The sequence below is a fragment of the Anser cygnoides genome, chromosome 20 (genome assembly GCF_040182565.1).
Source record: "Anser cygnoides isolate HZ-2024a breed goose chromosome 20, Taihu_goose_T2T_genome, whole genome shotgun sequence".
NCBI classification, from domain to species: Eukaryota; Metazoa; Chordata; class Aves; order Anseriformes; family Anatidae; genus Anser; species Anser cygnoides.
The window spans coordinates 1,261,930-1,285,606 of record NC_089892.1 but is presented as its reverse complement, the minus strand read 5'-3'; the positions used below and the strand labels follow the sequence as shown (position 1 = coordinate 1,285,606).

Here is a 23,677-nt window from a genome sequence, read left to right as displayed (position 1 = left end):
CTACCACCTGTAGTCACCCTTCACATTCAGGCACTCACGGGGCTCAGCACTTGAGGTCGATCACTGCTTGTTATTAATGCAAATGTTCTTTGTTCATTCCACCAGCTCCCACTCCAAAAAGATTGCAGGAACAAGGTGAGACTAATTTTCAGAGAATTTCTTTAATTTTCAGGATCAGTTGATGTTTTATGGTACCGCTGAAGTCAGTCCATTTAAGTGCAGTCTACAAGCTATATTCTATGAACAAGCTCATCTCTCAAAGATACAACTTATTCGGTATAAGAAAATTATTTTTTAAGTTACATGTATCAGCTCAGGATATTCAGAGAGAGACTCAGTCCCTAGGACAAGAGAAAACACTGAATTAAAAGCTAGTCTACAGAATTTTAAAGAGAAATCATTCCTACAGGCTTCGCAGGCTCCATTTCACTTACAGCAGCTATTTCAGATAAAGCAATAGATTCCATTTTTAACAAACAAGCTGCAAGTAATTTCTCTTTCAAACCATGGAAGCCAGGTGGAAAAAGTGAAGGTAACTGAACGCAATATAGAAATCTAAGGAGAATAAATCCATTTTTCCACTTTACAGGAAGAAGATAACACAATTCAGGTATTCTGACCGGTACATTCTTAGGCAGACATTTACATACTCAGTTTAAAACTCACAGTTTAAGGGAAAAGCTGTTCCAGTAACGCTCTCGATAGTATTAAAAACGATCCGAGAATCAGAAAGACTTCTGAGGCAGTTGTTCACTTTGGGCAGGATTTCCCAAGCCACCTAACAGCAGGCTGATGGACTCCCACCAAACGGGAGGAATCAGGCGCTGAACAAAGCCCAACACCAAGTGCCTCTGTAAGCTTGCCCAGAGCGTACAGACTCACCTGGGGGCCAGTGAGGCCCTTCCACGCTTTCAGCTGCCACAGACAACTGCAGATGTACCTGCGGGTTCGCTGCAGCACGTAGGAAGTAGCTCAGAATATCGGACAAGCAAGCAGAAGCAGCAAGAGGTAGAAATGATTTTGTGCTGCCTGCCCATCAGCAAGGTTGGGAACGTCACCTCCGCTGCGGCCAAGATGAAAAACGTGTTAGCGTGAAGTCAATCCCCCTGGAGTCAGCAGCGTGCCCGGCGCCCGCCTCGCTCAAGCAGCTCTGCCCAGCGATGCTCTTGCCTCTGAGGGGTCCCCTCGGTTCAGCAGGCAGCCGCTGCGAACCTGAATGCCTTCGAGCAACGGCACAGAGAAAGGCTTTTAGAAACCACAGGCGAGAAGAAAGGGGACATGAGCTGTAGGACCACAGACAGACATCACGTACTAAGAAACAGATCCCTCCTCCTCACACTTGGGAGGATTTACAGTTACAGGTGTCTTTTTTTTTTTTTAATGAGCTTTATAAAGGAATCTGAAACATCTTTAAAAACCTTAGTGAGGCTATTTACAGCGTGCACATCCACAGGAGGAGGGCTTTTTCACAACTGTGATTCAGATATACTCGAAGCTGGTTTAAGAACCACTAAGTCAAGCTAGCATCGATAACAGTAGTGTTACACTTCTGCTATTCATTAGTCCGCATGGTTCCATTTCGTAATTAAAATACTTGCAGTTTAAGACTTTACAATAAAGAATGTGCAGCCCTCAGCAGTGTTTCCACTGCTAGTCTATGGAAAACATATGCATGGAAAGTATGTACAGTGCATGTACACAGCCGTCTTTGGATAGCTTCAGTGAACATTCAACGCTGTCGGTGAGTTTGAGAACTAAAAAAAACCATCGACCGTTGACTGTACCTTGAGGTTTATCACAAACCCTCTCTTAAATGGAAAGCTTGAACCTTCAGAGTTTTTCGCATATGGTTGCTATTAACAGGTCATGATTTAGATTATATTAAGAGCTAGAGGTTGAGTTTTTCCAGCTCTACTTCCCTACCTTCTCCAAAAATGAACTAGTTAAAAAAAATGGTTGTTTTCTATTTAACAGCAACAATAAACAAAAAGACTTATGAGCTAGACCAGAATTTCTGCAAAAAAACTGAGTAATGGAAGGTTTTCTATGGGCAGCACAAAAGCAGTAATGTGTCCACGGCATATGGCATGCTTGGAAACAAGTCTGGGTATGGTATATGTTCAAAATAGCAGAATATAGGCCAGATCAGGAGGAAAACCTCCTTTCCATTTGGACTGGCAACTTGAGCTCGTCTGGAAAAAGCTGTGGAATGTCAGTTCATTTGCTCATAGGAACCTGTGCTCAATTTCAGCAGCTGCTCACTGGGAACACTGGCTGTGGACTGGATTCCTCCCAGCAAGGTCCAGCTGCTCCTGCAACTCATGTTTGCCTGCTTGTAAAGCGACAGCAAGAAAACAGCCTTCCTTTCCAAGGAAAGGAAAGGTGAACGCCCAGGCATCTCGGCAGTATCTGCCCCGTACCCTGCCCGTCCCAGCTGGACCACATCAGATGTAGGACTCAAGCCCTTGTGGTACAGAGTCAAGAGTGGTCTTGATTACAAAATCGATATGCCTGACAGCAGGGATCTGTAGCCTAAGTGGAGTAACCAAGCAAAATCACCTTTATGAAGAAACGAAATCCTGTATTTTTAATGCTGTTTCTAAAGTGAAGAATGTTTTCCTGCTCTTCTCCCTGTGTAAGTGTACTTCCCAGGAGTCTCCGAGATACAAGAAGCCCTGAAAGAGTTGTGTGCCCTGAGACCGGGATGGCTGCGGTACCGACCGTCCCACGTGGAAGCACAGGAAGAGCGGAGCTGCCCGCAGGAGCGGCGCTCGCGTCCCAGCACCTAATGGCTGCACTCAACATTCATTGCTGTCGGTGGGTTTTCATTTCTATCAACTCACTGATCAATGAATGCAAACTGCGGACCAGCTAGCTGAGAGACTGCACTCGTACTGCTTGGGGCTTGCTGGCAAGAGGGACGTACGCTTCTTGCTGAAGCAGCACTGAATTCAGGTTCTCCTACCGCTGGCCATAGGGCGGGTTTATGGCTCTGCCATCACCTCGCCAAGAGCTGTGGGACAAGCGGGTCACACTCCTTCGTGAGCACAGGCCCAGACAGATGCTTTGCCACCTGACAGCCGCTGCGAAGATTAAATGTTTTACAAAGCAGTAAATTCTGGATAAAATAAGCATTCCCTGTAGAAAAGCAGATCTTATAACAGGGCACGAACACAGCTTTTTTCAAGGCTGTGTTTTTGTTCTAAATACGGGAAAACAATCATGATCCAAATTCAGCGCAGACTGACTTATTCCTCCCTGTCACTTACCAGCTTCAATGGAAGCTGCGTTCATGCTGGACACTTTGTAAAGATACAGAAAGCGTTCTGCTTAAATGTGGAAGCCTGATCAACCGCAGTCACTGCCTTTTTATACGAGTCTGTACTGTCTACTGAAGCACATTAAAACAGTATCTTGTAATATTTATATTCTGCTGTGTTTTTTTCTTTGTTGTTGGTTTATTTTTGTTTTTTTAAGAATTTTACTTGAGAAGTAAACACTGAAAAGCAGGAATAGATTATTGGCATTTATCAGTGACTTCAAGTGTCCTTCACGTGATGCAAATTTGAACATTAAATGTAGTTACATATGTTAAAAAGTACTTTTTTTTAAAAAAAGACCCAAATGCACCTAGGACAGCTAACAGACTATAGATAAGGAACGATAGAAAGAGCTACAGTAGGACTTAAAGGGGCATAAGGGAGAGAAAACTCACTTGATCAACCATTCTAATTAAAAGGACACTTAACTCTTTGTTGCATTTGTAAATCTCCATGCTCTCTGAGCTTTCACTATCAGGAAAGCACAGGCCTATGCAGCGAGCTTCACCTGATTATAGGAAATGAATCTTCCTTCTGATGAAGGCAACTATGGAACAACATCAAGCCCTAAAAAGCGATCAGTGAGAGATGACAAAGAATTGAGATTGCACGGCTTACAGGTGACAAGGGTAAGAACGGGAGGGGGACAGCAGCAAGTCACTGGTGCTGTAAGATGCTGCAGAGGGCTCTCCTCATCGCTGTGGTGGCACGGCCAGCTTCAGCTACAGAGGCGAGAGCTCAGGTCGGGGACGCCCTGTGCGAGAGGCAGTCCGGGGCAGCGCTGGCACAGACTGCCCGGCCAGGCGGGGATGCGCCAGCTCCGCGGCCATCCCGGGAGGATCAGACACCTCATACGCGTGGCAGACATAGCTGCCGCTGCCTTGAGGCAGAAAAAGTGACCTCTTCAGCAGTCTTCCAAAGTCTCCATGATTTACATGACACAGACACGTGCCCAGGAGCCCCGTGGTCTCTGCAAAGCACTGGGCAGCAGCTGCAGAGACCAGCGCATGGTGAGCCCCCCATGAGCACCCCACAGCCCCCAAAATGCAGCGCCGGGCACAACCAGATGGGCGACGGTGAACGCTGCTTCACCCAGCAGAAGTATCACAGTCAATTCACGGTATTAATGGGCCCGATCATTTTTGTTGAGCCTTGTTTGTTCCCGCAGTTGCTTATTTTTAGGGGATCGTTTTGAAAGCAGCCTGGTCAGACGCGCTGTGCGGGGTACCCCAATCAGTAACCGTGATGTGCTGCACAGATCCAGTCAGAACTTACTAATGGTATTTGAACTCCAGTTAGGCGAATATTAGTAATAAATCCCCTTTACTCATTCTGCCAGAAGACCAACTTGTTTAATTTTAGATGGGAACGGCTTTGCCGAGCTCAATTGATGCACAAACTGAAGACAACTCTGCAAAACACGGCTTTAGAAAAAGTCTTCCAGGTGTGACACAGAAGGGCTCTGTTCAGTGCCAGCCGCCTACACACAGCTTTTCTACTGAAACCCTTGGAAAAAATCAGTTTGGATCTAGACAGTTCACTGCAGTAGTACAGAAGTGATCAGCCTGAAAGCATGCCTGCGTAATTGTTTAGCCATGAGAGCTAGACAAATGGATTGTTTTGATGCAGTTTGACATTCTGCCTTTGAAATTCCAAATTTTTCAGCATGTTTGGAAGACTTGCTGAAGAAGTATGAGCACACAACTTGTATTTTTTCCAGTGGCTTCTTAAACAATATACAAGAAAGCATTTGTGTTATTTTAAACACCAAAATCTCACTTGACCTACTGGTTTTCCCCACATACATCTGTATGAAAATACAAAATAAAGTCTTGCCAGATGTTCATCCTTACTGCAAAAAAATGTGAAAATAATTCACTGCAATTACTCCAAGACAGACATTTCAGACAAAACTACAGAACAAGTTTGCTAATGCATGAAAATTGCAAGGTTTAAGCAGACACTCCACAGCACAATACTCCTAATGCACAAAGAAGCGTAAGAACTCAGTTTTCTACTTCACCGTGAAAACCCTTAAGTCTTTTGCTTTAATCATGTTTTGTAATGAGAAAGCAGAGAAAAAAAAACTACTAGGGGAAAACAGGTTACCCGACATACTCAGAATTTCTGAAAAATCATGCTTGGGAAGTTTGGGATGCTTCTGGCGCCAGCTGCTCGCTCCCCAGCAGAGGCCAGCAGCCGCAGCACAGGCAGCAGAACCAGCTGCACGGGCGCAGGACGAAGCCGAGCACCAGCGCACACCCAGCGCTGCCAGCACTGCGGACCGGACAGCTGGGGCTGCAGAGGTCTAGGAGCTGCCCCGGCAGGAATTGCCAGGGCTCATCTATCAAGGCCCAGCGGCTCGGGCGCGAGGGCCCAGCTGCCCACCCGACACTCCTACCAGCTGGCACCGCCGGCAGCGTGCCCGCGTCCCAGCTGCTGAGGGTCAGCCTGCCCGCCAGCACTGCAGGTGTGATCGAAAGACAGGAAGACGTGAAAAGAACTCAAGGAGCTCAGTTTATTTAGTTTACGAAAAGTTTATATAAATAACTTCATATGGAACAGAAGTTTGACAAGCATTTTTTCGGTTTAGCAAAGACAACACAGACAAAGCTGCAGCTAGACAAATTCAGACCAGCAATAATATACAAATATTTCGGGGAAAAAGAGGTCATTCAACTCATCTTAGAAACCTTTGCTTTCAGTATTTGGCAGATACATCCTGATATGAGAATACAGTGGAAAATTAAGTCTCAATACCTGTTACTGCATTCCGGCCCCCCATGCATTAACTGTAAGCTATGTCAGGCTACAAAGATTCAACAGAACATTAAGCAATATTTTCATAAGCTATACACATATAGTTTATGAAAATAACTATTATATGTGCATGTGAAATTTCTATATAAAAATGAGCAACTACAAGAAAGCCTAGCTAGATGAATATAACAGTATTCCGTAACACGCACATAACTGCACGCACGTTTGCAACTCTGAGCCTATTTTACGTTCATTCCACAGGACTGTTCTCATTACAGAGGGAGGAAACACTTCCCCTTGGCAGAGGAACCACAGTTCTCCAATAAAAGTAAGTGCCATCGGCATGATAACAGAAGTGGAATGACCAGTGTCCTGACTCTGGAAGAACTTTTGTAGTTCTGAGCATCCAAACATTACTTTAAAATGTCAGTTAATAGTATGCCACACTTGAAAAATCCAGTGTTTCTAAAAATGACAAAAAAGTTGCTTTAAATTACAAATTTGCACATAACTCATCCCTCTGTTATGAATAGAATTGTATTGATTTAGGTCTGTAACATCTGCAAGTCCAACAAGGACTTGTTGCCATCTAGTGGATTATAACCAACAAAATGCATTTGATCCTTGGACACAGCAAATACCACTAGATGGAGTATTAAAAAAGAATTCTGAATTCACCTTATTTTAAGTGTCCAGCAGCCCAGATTTTTAGTCACAGAATGTTACAGGCCCAGAATTGCACTGAAATGGAAGATTTTACCAACTGCTTTCAGTTTCACTAGAAATCCCCAGCTATAGCATTTCTAAGTTTAATAGGGATACAATTCAGATGGATACTTTTAGGTCAATGTAATCTACCAGCACCTCAGGTTCTTTTTTAGTCATTGTATCACTAACATTCAGGCATCTACTCTACAGCTTTCACTGATGTATCTCTCATGGTAAAATCTTAGGCGACCTACCTTGTGCTGGTGTAAACAGCGATGTACAGACCTGGACTGTGCTACTTCTGTGAGAAAGCTAATGAAATATCAGATCCTCAGTTCTGTGAGTAAGCATTAGCTGTAAAACTTCTCCAAGTCTCTACAGTGAAGTATGAATTCATCTCTTTACATGATCTCAGAGCGAGAAATTCTACCTCATTATATTTGGCAAGAAAAAGAGGTACTTACTGCCCACGGAGTTCATAGGGAGGACAGGAGAAGAGGAACTCATCTGCTCCACATCTGTAGCTAATGAGAAAGTGAAAATGAGAAAGTTGTGATGTGCGTTTTACCAAGCGCCTTAAGTAGTTTTTAATTTTGAAAACGTACATTTATACGTACATTTATAGGCATATCTTTCTTATCTATGGAAGTAGCTTTGAGAAGCAGTTTTTAACAACACTGCCCTTTTCCCTTTTACAATATTATCTCACATACCCATTACCTGCAGATTTGCTTTTCAGAATTGCCATTCCAGCAAAACCACTGCAAGTTAGATAAGAACATGATTTCAGAACACTTCAGCATGAAGAAATCCTAAATTCTGACTGCTTTAAACTGTATACAATAGCATCTTTTAAGCAGAGCATTACCGCAGAAGGAAAGAGATGACAACTGTGTCCAGTGCACCTTCAAAAGATTCCTGATAGGAGGACAGATTCCTTTCCAAAAGTATACAAAACGCTGGCATTTGATCTGAAGCAGTACCTGAAGCAAGTATCTTTAAAGACAAAGACATTCCAAAAAGCTTTATTTTCCAACATCTGAGAAAAGAAACAACTACCTTCCTGTGCTTGCAAATGAAAAAAAAAAAAAGCGTGATCTGAACCAAGAGCCAGGTATCCTCTGCACTTCAGGAAAGACCCAACCTCCCAGGATCCAAACCAAGGACGTCATCTTCTAGTAATGGGGTCAGTTTTAATCTGAGATTAGGTAGCATGAAGAATTATTCTCTTTGGGGCTGGATCTCTCTCTCTCAAAAAAAAAGACAACATTCACTCTTATCCCATCACCACAAATGCCCAAGTTCAACAAATCAGCCTCCCTCTCCATCATTTTTAGGATGGTAGATACCCACAATTATATATAATTGTCATATTTAAGAGCCAGCAAACGCATACTACAAGTTTACATTCCTCAGCCACAGAACACAGCCCCAGAAGCCCAGCTCAGCCCGCAGCCAGGGTTTGCTGCCAGGCCAAACCACGCGTTTCACATTCTTACAGTTCTGATTCGTTCGGCAGCAGCAATTCACTGAGGACTTCTGTTTACACTGAGAAGTGCAAAGTTCTGCTCTAATTAGGCAAACCACAAATGAATGTAAACCCTTCAGCAGACCATTGTCATGGAACACGAAGAGCAGACATAGCACCGTGCTTAGGGAAATTAATCCTGCTATATTTTCAGCCACACCTGCTGAGCTCTTTGCTGAGGAGCCTCGGTCTTACTACACAAGACCAACAGCTTTAGTTCAACATCTGAACTGCCACTCACAATAAAAGCAAGTGACAGGTTTATTCAAAAACGGCCTGGGTTATGCCTGTCTTATTTTCTGTTGAACTAGAGATTTACTGCCCAGAACTTCTGAACAAACATGCATTTGTATGGCTTGGCTCTTCCTTGTGTTTCTCGCACCATTGCCCAGAAAGCTGTGTAAGGCACAGCCATCCTGCAGCACTCCCGACAGCCACACGCCACGCAGCACATTTTACAGCTCTTCTGATCTGCTTACAGGAAAAAAAAAAGTTTTGCATCTTCCTGTTTTCCACCTTATTTCTATGATCTCCTTAATGCAGGAATTGCTAACCCTTTGGAAGAGCTATAGGCAACTCAAACTGCACACATTTTTGTGAGTAAAAAAGATTCTTTATATGCAGTATAACAACTTTAGATACATGGAAAGAGCCGCCTTTTTTTTCCCCCCTATTTAAAGCTAAATATGCTTTCATATATAGCCAAGATAACTTCAATAGTAAGTGCAGCATTAAAGTTAGTGTTATCCTTCTGAGAACGGCAAGATTTAGTCCATGGAGACGTCAGTTCTGCGCACAACTGAGCTTTCAGAAAGGTTGAAGTAACAGATCAGCAGATGGTCATTTAAAGGTTACCTGCTGCTCTCTGGCAAGGAGAGGTCAGCTGCCCCCCCGTCAGCCAGATGGCAGAGCGCAGCCCGCAGCACTCGAGAAGCGGCGGTGTGAATGACCAGCACTTAGGGCGGTAAGCTACACCTGCAAACATCTGGAATAATTTATCAAGTATCATTCAAAAAGCAACCAAATAACACACGTGCCTTCGGAAGAGTAATTCTGAGTGGTAAGCATTTCGCGAGTGAGCTGGCGTAGGCTCCTGAAGTTTTACGCTGTTTGCTACAATGCCGCATGAAAGTTGTAGACAACAGAAGCGCAACACTTCCTAGCTACACTTGAAAGGATAATTTCAGCTCATGCTTGAAATTACATCGATTTTTTAATTACCAACATTCACCACGGCTAGCACACTGGTCACAGCTCTCCTGGCGCCCAGCTCTGAAGTTACTCGGACCACCTCCGTGTTCGGCCAAGCCCTGCTGTGAGGCACACAACGCCATCCCAGCGGAAACACGGCGAGCCAAGACACCAAAAAAGCAGCAACAACTTACCTTACAACTTGCCTTGAATAGGTGAATTATAAAATGTCTCTTATTCCCATAAATCAGCATGTTCAATGTTTCATACAGCTCTTTATGAAGCACGGCAATGCTGGTTCTTATACACATCCCTCCCCTCCAGCCCTTTTATTTTCACCATTACATGCAACGTTAGGCTCCTAAAAACAATTCAGCTCAGAGAGGAGATATGGATCAACAACCGGCTGCAGCTTTGGAAACAGGTTTGCGCTAACAGATGAAAAGGACAAAAGTCTGCTCAGCTATGAAGAGCAGCTGGTGCCAATACAACTATTTACCCTCTGACCTTTCCTCTGCCCAAGAAGTGAACAGTGCCAATTGTTTTCTTGGATTATATACTGTTTACAAGCCCTGAGTGGCATGAAAGGAATTAATAATTTAGCTCACGGAGCTGATGACCTTTATTGGGGTACCCCCTATTTGCTGGGCAGAAATCAGAGCACAAGGCTGCCTTGAAGCCACAGGGTTGCTTTAAGACTTTCCTACTTTACAGCCTAATTGGCCACCATAACATAAATCAATTATTTCTCCTGTTTTAAGCAACAATGCTACCTATTCTCAACCACTCGATTTCTAACTCCCCTTGTATCAAGCCAGGCCTTGTTCTTCGACTTTTACGGCTGTATAGTAAACACGATGGCGAGGAGAGCGAGGAGAGCTTTGCAGGACGAGGAACGTAGGGAAATGCCAGCTTTTTAGAGGTTATGCTATTCTGAACTTCTCTTGACCTTTGCCTGCCCTTGTCCCCGTTTATGCTAATTGAAGGGGTGCACGGAGGCTACTCCTAGAAATGAACTTAGCCTGAACCTGTGACATAGCATTGGACTTTGAAGGTATCGGTGCACGAGTTTTGGCAGCCCAGCACCAACGGTAACCATCGCATCCCATACAGAAGGAGTACAGCACGCGAGGCACGGTGCCCTGAACAACTGCGGGAGCCCTACCATCAGAAGCAGCAGAATCGTACTCGTATAACCATCAGGAGATTCGCGTTGGGAGGTCTCTGTCGCTCACCTAGTGCCCTTCCACTGGGAGCAGACCTGTTTTCAAGGCTGGACCAGTTTGACCAGGGGTCTCCTCACCAAAGCTTTGAAAACCTCCAGGGATGCTGACTCCATGGCCTCTCTGGACACCAGTACTGCGTCACTGCCGATAACATTTTTATCCCCCTCAAAACATCCAGCAGGAATCTCCATTGCTGCAACCTGTGATCGCTGTCCTGACCTTTTGCCATACACCTCCAAAGAGTCTGGCTCCATTTGTTCCTAGAACCGCTTTTAAAGGACTGAGAGGCCGACAGTTAATCTCCACTTAGCCTCCTCTTCTCCAAGCTAAACAAACGCAATCCCCTCGGCCTGTCCTCATCTGTCAGGCGTTGGAGCCCCCAGCCTCCCCAGCAGCCCTCCTCCGGCCGTACTTCAGCTCCCCAGCCCGTCCTGTGCCGGGGGGAGCCCAGCACCGCTCCAAGGAGCCGTCGCGCTCCCCGCCGCCTGCCGGCTACGCACGAGGCGGCCCCTGGCGAGCTGTCGCCCCCCCAGCACACCCTGCCGACACCCCGAGGCTCGGCAGGGCCCCGCGCCGTTTCGGCAGAGCCGCGCCGCAGCTGCAGGGGGTTACCGCGTCCCAGACGTTGGTCTCTGTTGAACCTGGAGGTTTCAGTCAATCCTTTCCTTCTGGTCACTGAGGTCCTCCTGTGCCCTCCAGGACAGCAGCCCAGCCTCACCGGCCGGTCAGACGCGCGCCCCGTCGTGCCCTGGCCGGTGCCGGCACCAAGCACCGACCCTGCACAGGTCCCCTCGGTACCCGGCCACCCGTCAGCCTTTCAGCTACCGACTGCTACCCTCTGGGCCAGACAGCAGAGTTAGTTTTTCGCTCACATTTCCCCATTTGGCCACAACGATGGCACGTCAGACCGCGTCGAAAGCCTTGCTTAAGGTTCAGGTAAACGGCAGTCAGCTCTCCCCCCGTCCGGGGGCCCAGCCATCCCGGCACAGGAGGAAGGAGCCTGCTCAGGCACGGTTTGCTCTGGGTAAGCCCCCGTCAGCATTCCCAGCTACCTTCCTGTCCTACCTGTGCCTGGAAACATCCTTCGGGAGGATGAGCTCCATACTTTTCCCAGGGACTGAGGCAAGGCTGACCAGCCTGCAGCTCTCCAGATCAGCTACTGCTAAGCAGAGCCGAGTTAAAGGTGATTCATTATCCCTTATCAGCGAATTTTACCATACAGAGACATTCCTCCCCTTTCCCCTACATCAGGCGGAGCTTCTTGTCTCACCTCTCTGCTGAAAACATGCTGCTTGGAGAGAGGAGCGGGAAGTAAGGTCACTTCGTGATAAATATTGAGTTATTTTTGTTAACATGGAAAACAATCACGGTTCCTATTTACCAACAGAGCTGCGAGCATTCACAGCGCTTCAACGTCCCACATGCTGAAGGAGCTGTACCTGCACCGTTCCCTTCACTAAACGCTACGCAGACATTGTTCTTCTAAATGTCTGTTTACATTCCAGGAAAATTCTGTCAGCGTGGTGTCTGATTTATTGATGCCATCAAAAGTCACAGGATTCCTGAAATGCCTGCTGAGACACAAAAATTGGGGCAGAGAGGAGATGCGTGTTGCTGTGGCGTCAGCCTTACCGCTTGAGTTCCAGACTGCGTTTCCAGAAGCCTTCTGCATTTCTTTACCGCGCCACGGCAGGCAGCCCGCACAGCGCGCACCTTCCCACCCCGCTCCCACGGGCTCCCACGGAGGATTTCAGAGCACGGCACTGCCCTTATTCACAAGGCCCATCTCTTTTCAAAGGCATTCTGTCCTGATTCGAGAGCAGAAACGACTACAAAATGTAGAAGTAGCCAATAGTAAAAAATCGTTGGCTTCAATTTGTATTTTCAATCTGAATTCAGAGCTTCAGGTCGCAGTCTGTTAACACCGGGTCCTGCTTGTACTGGAAGCTCTGCCCAAGATATTCTTTTTGCAGCTGCAATCCAACCACATAATTACTCTCAGTCTTTTTGATAAACTGAATAAGACAAGACTATCAGGCTCCCTTGATCTTTTGGGGCAATTCCCAGTATTTTAGGCGATCGGCATCAGGGCTCTCAGCAGCACTACAGCGTTAGCATTCCAACGCAGCGCTGTCAGTGCCGATGGGCAGTGAACACGAAGGGCCCACCTCCAGCTTCCAAAGGATCGCATCGGTGTTCTGTGCCGAAGCACTGCAATGACAGGCACTTACTCGTAAACACATCTCGCAGCCAGCGCTTCTCAGCATTAACTGCCCGCTCCAAAGGCACGCTGCCTCTGCTCCCGGACGTGCCATTTACCTGGAATACGTTCTGGTTGAACCGGGTATTGCCTAGCAGACAGCCCAGACTACTCCAATATTGAAAGAGCAATTGCACAATCATTCTGTAAGTCTTTGTGCCGTCTGTACATTAGTGAAAATCCTATATTTACTTTTTGGTCACTGATAAAACGTTGGCCAACACAAGTCCTTGGCATACTACCTTAGAAAAATCCATCTCTTCAGTCTACTAGATTTACCTACATTAAAAAGTAAAGTTAACCAATGTTATACAAGGGTAGAGATGCCACTGGTCTTTGAAGCGTTATCAACCCAGACTAACACTCGACCACCAACAACTAACAGCACATTATGTCACGTAGAACATGCCAGAAACCAGGCTGTAAGTTAGCCAGCGTTCCCAGAGGTGCCTGGTTCTGGATGCCAACCACCAGTGCTTCAGAATGGAAGCACGACCGGACCTCTTCGCCATGCCCTTGTAATTCAGCAGCTGGTGCACGACCAGCACCGCCAAACTGATCCTGGGCAAGCACAGACATGTGGTGAGCTCTGAAAACAGTTTTTCCCCTAACCTCAAGGGGAATGAATTTAACAGTGTTCAAGTTTTATTTTGTGAAGATAGCGTTACAGCTCCTCTCTGTACCAGGCTTCAGCTGCACCCAGCCGAAGCTTGCTAGGACTCCGCTCTCGGTGCTAACCTGGAAAGGAGAGAAGAGTAACCGGGACTTACTGGCCACGGGGTCGTGCTCTGTAGAAGGATCCTGGCAGCATTCTAGAACGTGAGAAGCAGGTGTAGGAACTACGCATGCAAACATTCCTTCACTGCTGCCACACATGCTCAGAAAGACTGAACCATTAAAATTAACTTCTGAATGCACAGTGAACATCAAAACACCGCATCAGAGAGAGGGTGAAAGCTTTATAAGGGCCTACGTACAACACGTTTCTGTAATGCTCAATCCTAAAATAAGATAGCCGAGCTGCAGCAGGTATGCTCCCTGTACCATACAGAAAGCTACTGTAGGCATCCTGTGTTTAAGCCTATAACTCATTTTCAGCACAGGGAAGTGGCAGGTGTTAGAAATATGATATTCTCTGTTGTATAAATCAATCACCAGAGCTGTAGCTCTCGCCGCATGTCACGAGAGGACCAAATCAATGAATGAGCTTACCACGTAGTTTGTCAGTGCGGGTGTAGCCGTGGTTGGTGCTCTTTCATTTTCGTGAGGTCTTTGTTTCTTCCTACGGCCACCTGAAAGTGTTTTGTGGCTCACGCTGACGACTGCAATAAACGAACTGTCCTTTGGCAGCAAAAGGATCGACCCGGAGCTCCCCGTGCCCGAGGGATGCTCAGTGCCCGGGTGTGCGCCTCCAGCTCCAACGACGCTGCAGCCGGAGCCGCCAGCGCCCCGCGAGCAGGCACTGGGCTCCGTCCCAGACACGAGACCAGCGCCAGCTCTGAACCTCTCCCTGAGACCAGACGGGAAGGGGCAGCTGTCCTGCAGCTGCAGTTACCTGGACCCCGAGAGCACACGCAGCTCCTCTTAACCATGTCTGCTACGGGATCTGAGTTTTACGCCCTGTTAAAGACGTTTTCCTTCCTCAACTACTGACTCGAGCAACTTTCGTGAAATTCAGTGATCTGTGGCCTTCCAGTCTCATTGACTACTTGCCTTGCAGCCCTAAAATACTGACATTTCGGGTTTTGTTGGAGTGAAAAGCTTACATTATCGGCCTCCTAGGAATGGGGACTGCATACAGACAAGAATCAAGGGAAATTTGATTCTTTCTCAGCACCTACCTCTCTGCCTACTGTCTCTGGTGTTTGCAAACCGTATTAGCTCGCGCTGCTTGCGATTCCAGAAACACTCCTTTCTCTTTGGGCCTCATTCCATCTGCATCTGTCTGCTGCTATAATCTCATTTTGCAGGATGCCATGTCTCTTATTAGCTTTTAAGTGTGGTAGCACACATCTAAGCATCACGGAAAACATGGCAGAAAGTGTTTGAGAACTAGAAAACACACTCCAAGACAGAAGCATCATTCCTGGCATTCGGATATTTGTTGATATTTATCTCCACTTGTACTAGATTACCTTAAGGACAAGGAAAATACCTGCATTTTTAAAAAGGAAGCTACCATTCTCCCCAGTGGAAAACTCATTTTGAGTGACTTTAGCATACACTGCTGCTCCAAAGACAAATCTGAGGCTTTAATTCTAGTTTAATCTAACCTCAGAGCAATAGTACAGGAATTCACATTTTGCTGGTTTCCATGAAAAGGCAGTATAAAATTTTGCCTTTTTTTGTACCAGGTTAAGACATATGACTGTAAAATTTGTAATTCTAAAGCACTACTCACATACATTGAGAGAAATCTGTTTCTATTCTTCCGTTTGAAGCTGAGCATATTTGCTCACCAAGTAGATTAAAAACATTTGAAGATCAGCATGTGGTTTTTTTCCACCAAAACCAGGCTAAACAGTAGCAGCAATTTATCATTCAATTTTTTATGCAGCAGCAAAAACACAGCTTAAAGGAATTAGCTCCTCGGCGTACAGCTCCAGCTGTCAGGACAGGGTATCAGCACCTCCCCTTCTGCTCATGACTCGTTCGCCATCTCCTTTAGGAAAGCGTTTTTGAAAACCTGCATCCCGGACAGCTGAAGCGTGAATGGAAAATATCCGACTCAGACAAAATAGTTTGGCCCCTGGGCCAGCGTCCCACGCCTCGGGCCAGCCAAGGCAAGGCACAGGCATGGCACTTACCGAGCGGCTCCGCTCTGTAGCGCTTGCCAGGCTCGCGCTGCGCAGGGCACGGCTCCTCCTGGTGAGCTCCGCACAGCGGCACCGGGGCAGGCGTGCCACCGCAGCCTCCTTTGTCCCGACAGCGTCCCTGCTCAGCAGCGCCCGACTCCCTCACACTCCCAAACCGGAGACATTCGAGTTCTCTCCTCGTGTTACAGAGGAACCAAGCGCCCCACGACCCCGAAATAAGAACCCCACCTCGGCAGTCCCGCGCTCCGCAGATGGCCGCGTTCTGCTTGGCCAGTGGCGTGCTTCGCGGCTCGCCACTTGAGCACCGGGCCAGCTCCCCCCCACCCGCAGCCACAAGCTGTGTCCGAGCCTGGAAGCGGCTCACCCTACCGAAGGAGAAAGTTATCCCAGTGTGCCCTGATCTGCAGCCGACTGAACGAGGTGAAGGCAGCCCGAGTGCTGCCCCGTGTTCCAGAGAGGGGCAGGATGGCCAGGAGGTGATTCCTCGAGCATTTACAACATAAGGCACGAGAGCTGCAAGCATATCACAGCTTCCCCTTAGACGTTTATCACCTTATGAGCTACAGGGCATTATCTTCCTTGCTGACAAATAGGATAACATTTTTATAAGAAAAAGACTCAGAATTTCTAATAGTCACAGCTCAACCGGAAAAACAATGGCTCAAAGAACATAAGAAAAAGGGTTTCAACATCATTTTGGACCAGAATACTCTGAAGCAAGAAAAACCTTGCAGATCGTACCGGCTACATTGGAAAGCCACAGAAGTGGAGCAGTGTTTCAGAGCAAAGCCACAGGAACAGCACCCTCCTGACAGCAGGGCTGGAGCTGTTTAAATTTGCACACTTAGAAGATAGTGAGCAGCTCAGTACCCTCACTGACTACAGAAAGAGGAACTAGTTTGTAACAACGGACATTGAAGCTGCACGGGGACCGACCCGTTGGGTACCCGGCGATGCACCCAGCTGCCCGCGTGCCTCCGGCACCCGCTGGTTACGGGCACGGGCTCCAGGAGCTGCCGTGGCCAGTAAACCACCCCAGCGCGTAACGTGAAGGTGTGTACTAAACACCGGGGTTTCTCAGACTTTAAAAAAAAAAGTACGGAGTACTTCCAATGAAGCATTTGTTCCGTTTCAGGGGTTAGCAGCACGCCGTCCCAGCAGGCGGAGGATGCACTGAGCAGCGCTGCTCCTCGCTGGGTGTTGCGTGGGCATGCCAGGAAAGCGCGTTCAGCGCCCGAGGAGCTGCCAGAGCGCAACTCCTCGTCCCACAGGGAAGGCCGTGGGTGCCCCAACCCTCGATGCCCCCTCCGGCAGCCCCTGGGCACCAGCTCGGCCTCGTGCGAGGCCCTTGGGAGGCTCAGCAGGGACGGGCAGTGCAGGGCCTTGCCGGAGGCCGGCCCGAAGGAGGGGAGCCCCAGGCACAGGACAAAGGCCTCCGGCCACCCGGAGGGAAAGCCCGGCACCTTCCCGAGCACACGTGCAAAGGGCTGAAAGGCCAGACGTTCTACACCGACAGCACTGGGTTCAAGCTTCTGGAGCTCTTAAAATAGAAAAACGGCCCAGGGAGCCACGCTGCGCCACCCCCAGCAGAGGGCACGAAGCAGCTCCAGGGCACCAGGGCAGCGGCACCGAGCGCCCCTGAGCCCGACGCCGCCCAAGGACCGCGCTGCCTGCACGGCGAGCCCACTGCAGGGCTCGCTAGGGCCACGAGCGCAGCGCTGCTCGTTCCATAGCAGGCATGCAAGAACTGTTTTTCCGGTGAAGGAATTCTGGCAATGGAAGTGACAGCTATTTCAGTATAAATATTACGGTATTCCTTACACAACGGCTATTGCAGGAGTCCTCAGAGAAAGCGCAGTTGTAAACAACTTGCTTGTTTCAGTTTACAGCAATTTACTAGATAAGAGTTCAAGTAACCCCCAGCCACCTGGTACAACAAAATACCCTGCGGAGGCTGGCAGTGACTGTTTGCTTATTGTTGTGCAATCTCTAGGTCTACGTATATATTTTTATTTTTAGCACGGGTTAAACACGCAAGAAAAGGAGCAGCATCCAGAGCTCCGTTCCTTCCCCAGTACCAGTCTGCAGCATAAGCTATTTCAAACTTAGCTCGTTTCAGGAAGAAGCTGTAAGCTTTTGTAACTCTGCTCCTGCAGGGGCAGGCAGCGTGCTGCTGTACCTGCGGGTGGGGACAGGGAGGCTTGGGAACAGGAGACGAGAACGGCCTGCTGTCGGCTACAGAAACACCAAATAAATCCAGGAGCAAAACACAGCTCAGCTCAAGTGCCGGAAACGTCTTTAGTCTGAGCTGAGACCGCGTAGAGGCGATTAATCAGTTTTCTTCACAACTTTGCTGTTTGTTTGTTTTCAAACGCAGAAGGCAGCCTGCCGCACCTCGTGTGCGAGTCTCCGCCGGGGAAGGACAGGGGCACGGCACGCGCTCCTCCCTGCCGACGCGGGGGCATTCCCGGCAGGGCAGCGGTCCCGCTTCCCACACGGGGTGATCGATCACGCCCTGCCCCTTAGAAGGGCCGATCGGTTTCCTGGTGCCAGGAAAATGATTGATGAATATTTCAAGCCATGGGCCTCTCCTCCTGCTGGGTGCCCTTTTTACACGTCTCCACCGGGCCTGGGGAGCTTTTCCAAGACTAGGAAGTGTCATTTTTATGGATATCATCCTGTGGCAGGGACAGCGCGCTGGGGAGAGCTGCTGTGTGAATCAAGACAACACACCAAAGGCTGGCTCCAGCGTTAAGGTAACAAGGCAATGCAGCAGGCATCGGGGAAGCAGGGAAAGAGAAGCAGGCAAAGAAAAGCCTCGTGAAGCCGCGGGCAAGGCGGGAGGCACGGACCAGCCGCACCGTCAGGCTGCTCCCGCGCCTCGGGAACGGCAGGCCGCCTGGCACGCCCGCACCCACGGCTGCTCCCTCACCGCTCCGCAGCCCTGTCGGGCAGGGAAACGCGTCCAGCCACAGGTCTGCGTCTCTTCTCTTTCTAGAGACGCTTTCAGAAAACAAACTTGAAAGCTCAACAGAACATTCTGCCTGGGAAGCACCGAACAAGAATTTCTAACGAGGCCTCAATTACGAGGCTGAGCTTCGGCTCCCGGTTCGCACAGGCCGGTGGCACCACCGTAAACCCAGCACCGAGCTTCATGAGCCTTTCAAATCCACCTCCCAGCAGCCCACACTTTGCACACACTTCCCCATTTCGAGCAGTAGAGCCACGTCCCTAACGAAATACCAGGTGGGCTTTATGACCGGCCTTCAGTCACCCCACGCGGGCTCCATGCGGCGCAGGGGCGCGATGGCCGACCGGGGCCCTGCCCCGGGTGGCCAAGCTGACAGAGACTGCTTGGGAAAGCTGGGTGCTAGAGGCTGCATTCGCAATTAACCCCCCCGAAAAACACCAAGCACGCACCCAGCATTACTGCTGGGCGATTCAGAAACCCGGCCTGAGGTGCTACGGAGGAGCACCGCTCCCAGGAGAGGAGCGCCAGGCAGCGCAGGGCCAGCGGGTCGTGGCTCTGCCACCGCCCCCGGCCAGGGTACAGAACAAACGCTTCGTGGAAGACGACAACAGAAATAAAAGAGCCAGACTGAAGCCTGCTGATTTTGACTTAATCTATGTCAGCCAACCCTGTCGGCCGCTAGGAACTCTGTCTCAGCGAACCCGGCACGCCGCGGCGAGCGGGGCACGGCCACACAGCGCACCAGGGCCAAGCTCTCTTTGTGCCCAAAGGGATCTGGGAACGAGCACAGCAACTTCGGCTCCTGCTGAACTGACACCCAGAGCTCCAACTCCAGGAGAAACAGTACTCTAAAAAGCTTACGTTCCACTGCAAAATAAGAGAAGACCCCGGCTAGGCTGGTACCCACCCTAAGCCAAGGCTCGGTAGCCAAGAACACGGCGCTGCAGGGAGGGAAGCTGCCCGCAGGTGAGGCCAGCTGCTGCCTGTGCCCAGCAGAAAGGCAGCTCTCCGAGGCTGTCTATAGAGCTGGCTGGGGACCTGAAATCTCATAGCAAGAGCGTACGTAACACGTTTACAGTAGCGATACGTTCAGAGCAGTTCTCACTGTGCCTTGCCAAAGAACGAAGTCAGGTTACGGCTGGGAGACCGAAGGAGAAGACTTGCAGAGGACACGGGCAGCGCCTGGCAGCAATTCCACGCAGCACAACTTTCTCCATTTCCTTACGACAACGCTGAGCGCCACCAGGCACCCAGGTAAGCCACGTGCTCCTCAGAGGCGTGCCGGAGCCAGCGGCAGCCCCGCACAGCGCGCCCACCGCAGCTCTCCGCTACAGCACGGACTGCCTCCGCACTCCTACCTTCTGGGAGTTTTCAGACTGACGTCCAAGGACGTAAAATCCGAGGTTTATTTCCTTCAAATATTTAAACTTCCCATCAAGTTTCAGCCGAGAGATGTGCTTCAAGACAGGGACAGCACAGCACTCTGCAGTCAGCCTGACGTTAGAGCTCCAGTGAATTTTTAGCATTTTCACACAAAGGGAAAAACAGCTAAAAGCATTAATCCTTCACAGCGACCAGCAACTTCTCCAGGTTAAATTTCCAGCGCCCCCACAAAGGCAGTAGCCGGGGCGAGGAGGCGACGCGAGGCAGACGCACCACTCACGCCTCGTGAAGGACACGGGGTCCACCTCCGGTGAGCGAAGCTCCTTACCGAAGAGCTGCCGCAGAATTAGGGTACTCCAGGCGTAGTCTGCCTTCCAGATAAGTTACTGGCAATCATTTACCGATGCAGAATTTCACTGAGGCTAGCCTACCAGCAGTGTATTTCCTCTTTCTAGAAAAAAACTGTACAGAACCATTTTTATCAACATAAAATCTGCAGTCTTCTAATTAGGTAATTAGAACTGTAATAATTAAGGCTAAAGCTGAACCTCGCAGGTCCTCTTGTCCCCCAACTTCCCTTTCTCAATTAACTCTGCGAAGTGATAACCACTGTGGCTTAAAGGCTCAAAAAAAAAAAAAGGAAGGATCAAAAGGCTGGTTTAATACAGCTGGAGGGAAAGAATGCATTTCGGCTCACCAGCAACCATCTGATGAAATCCTGGGCCAATTCTTTATGTAAATGACTTCATTAGAATCACCAGATTACACTGCTGAAGGCTTTATTTAAATAGGCAGTTTATCGACAGGATAAACTGTGCTCTCATTCTCAGAGAATGCTAGTGTAAAAGCATTTGTTCAAAGCTGCCACCACGAAGAGTTGAACAGTAATTCACTAAACCACTTGCAAATTTGCCTCCCAAAAAAAGATATCAAAAGTGACCTGCCAGACCCATGACTAAAAGCTCAACATTGCTTCCCAACAAGCAGTAAAAACAGCCTCCTGACCAGAAGATTCCGTTTTATTTTCTATTGTAGAGTAACTTTACAACAATTCATAGCAGAAAAAAATTGTTGCAGCTCCACATCACAGACTGCCTGCTAAATACATTGCTAGTCTTGTTTTTAATACAAAAAGGCACGCATAAAGCCTTTTCCCCCGATTAATGATCTACAGAAGCCATCAATACTGAATTCCAGCTTTACACCAAGAGGTATTTTTCCATCTAACCATCAAACCAAAACAGAGGAATCAGTTCTTCCTAAATTATAAATCTTATTTCTCACCACATCCACAAGCTCAAAGTTCTGGTGTTTATTGTTGTCTATTATTATTTACAAAAGCAAGAGCCACACACGTTACGCAAGTCAAAACCGAGCTGAAATAACACCGCAACTTCTTGTTTATTCAGAGACATTTGACTTCAGCAGTGTTGCCATTCGACAACTCAATTTGTTTTTCTTCCTAAACCTTCAAAGAAATGTTTATAGCAAGTAAACTAAGACCTAGCTGTATCAATGAAATAGTCTTTGTTAAGCAAAGGCTTATCTCATCAGATGCAAAGCAACCAAGCATAAAGAGCCACTAAAAATGTCAGTGCGTACCAGTAAACTTTCTAAGAGAGCTGCAGGAGAGGGAAGGGATGCAAGCAGTGGCATTTTTCTTTGAAAACTTCGCATTCTCTGTGCTCTCACAACTTTGTCCTTCTTTCTGCTGCAAAGCTCACCCGGATCAGAAATTTACCCATCGGGAACATTAAGGGAACTAAATAATTCAGTTAGTTTCCCGATACTTAAATCTTCCAAGACTACTCACACAAAGCGCCCGCAGTTGTCTTAATTCTAGACAACAAGCTTTACTCTTGTTTTATTTGAAACATGAGGACTTTTATACCGCTTCAATTATTTTATGTTTCTTTCACGGAAAAAAAAAACAACATACCAAATGAAAACCCCAGGGAAATTGGTCTTAAGGGGACCCCGCCAACAACTAATTGCTAGCAGTGCAGGAAAAGTGAAAGCCCTAACAATATTATTTAAAAAAAGAATTGACTTGACTCGTTTGCCTTTGATTCACCCAGTTACAAAATACGTTTCTTACACAGAAGGGGACGCGCTCACAGTGGTAAGGAAAAGCCATCGCCTTAGATTCTGAGGACATGCGAAATGCCCCCTGAGATAATGAGGCTGTAATTGCCAGTAACCGCTGCTCTCAGATCCCGCGGCCGCATTTCAAAGTTCCTCCGAGCCTCTGTCCCCGCAGAGCCCGGTAAACCCGCGGCAGCGTGCTCGGGGTTAGCACAGGAGCCACGTGCAGGGCTTCAGTTCATTAATGGGTTTGGGCACCGCCACCAGTAACGCAACCTACTTTGGGGCACGATTCCATACGGCGTTTCTTCCTTAAAAGAGCGAGAGAAGGAATCCTACCTCAGGGCATCGAAAGAGCTCCGAATCTCTGTTGGGATAAGGAACCATCGAGACCCCTTGCCTTGCGTTACCATCCGCAGGTACTTTGCAAGCCAACGCAGTGACAAGCCGACCCTTTCCGCTCCTCCCCCGCCCGCAGCGGGCTTTAGAAGGACTGAAGGTCACGCCGCGGCCCAACACCACGTTTCACGTTTTTGAAGGCGAAGTAGTAAAAGGCTGTTACCCCACCCCTGCAGGGAGGCTGACCGCGGGCACGGGCACGGCACCCGCCGGGACGCGGGGCCGCTCCGAGCGGTGGCACCGGGCGCGGGGGGGGCGCCCCGGCCCCGCGTTGCCACGGGAGGCAGGCGGCGGGGCCGGCACCGCTGCGTGAGGGCACCGCAGGCGCTGCCCCGCGAGCAGAGCGCCGCGGAGGGGGCTTCCCCGGCGCCCGCCCCGCCGGGCAGCCCGCGGGGGGAGGGAAACGCGGCGGGGGCGGCTCCGCGCGGGGGGGACGCGGCTCGGAGCCGCGCTCGGGGCGGCCGCGGGGGCACCGCGCGCGTGGCTGCGGGGCCGCTGCCCGCGGGGAGCCCTTCGGTGCGGGGAGAGGCGCCCCGGGGTGGCGAACGGGGCCGGGGGCCGCGGGACGGGCACGGCCCCGGCGCTGCGGGTGGAGAAGCGCCCGCACGGCGCCGGGAACGGGCGGGCCGAGGCCCGGGGGGCCGGGGCCGTGCGGGGCCGTGCCCGCCGCGCGGCCTTTGTTGCGCCCCCGCCGCCCGAGCGGCCGGGCCGGGCCGGGCCGTGTGGAGCCGCTGCCCCGCCCCGAGCGGCCCCGCTCCGCTCCGCTCCGCGCCGCTCCGCTCCGCCGCGCCCGGCCCCGCCGCCCCCGCGCCCCGCTCGCTCACTCACCGCTGCGCGGCGGCCCCTTGGCGGCGGCGGCGCGCGGCTCCGGGAGCTCGGCGGGCGGCTCCAGCTCCATGGCGGCGGCGCCGGGGCCGGGGCGCGGCGCTCTCAGGGGCCCCGGCGGCCGCGCGCCCCCATGGCCGCTCCGGGCGCTGCTGACAGCCGCGGCCACCGCCGCTGGGCCGCCCCGCCCCTCTCCCTCCCCCCC

The 23,677-nt window shown here is 49.7% G+C and overlaps 1 protein-coding gene across 4 annotated transcripts in view; it reads right to left on the bottom strand.

Moving 5' to 3' along the window:
* Nucleotides 1-23,653, bottom strand: part of NR6A1 (nuclear receptor subfamily 6 group A member 1) — an 87,326-nt gene extending 63,673 nt beyond the window's left edge. For 2 of the 4 annotated variants that reach the window (XM_066980565.1, XM_066980566.1), the window contains exons 1-2: nucleotides 23,476-23,653; nucleotides 7,253-7,312 (exon numbers count right to left, since the gene is read on the bottom strand). In XM_066980565.1, the coding sequence (XP_066836666.1) occupies nucleotides 7,253-7,312; nucleotides 23,476-23,545 (130 nt within the window). In that variant the 5' untranslated portion in view covers nucleotides 23,546-23,653. Of the gene's footprint in view, nucleotides 1-7,252; nucleotides 7,313-11,798; nucleotides 19,341-23,475 lie in introns of those variants that run through there. The other 2 variants (XM_013188764.3, XM_066980568.1) reach the window with 2 other exon arrangements.
* Nucleotides 23,654-23,677: the final 24 nt, after the last annotated feature.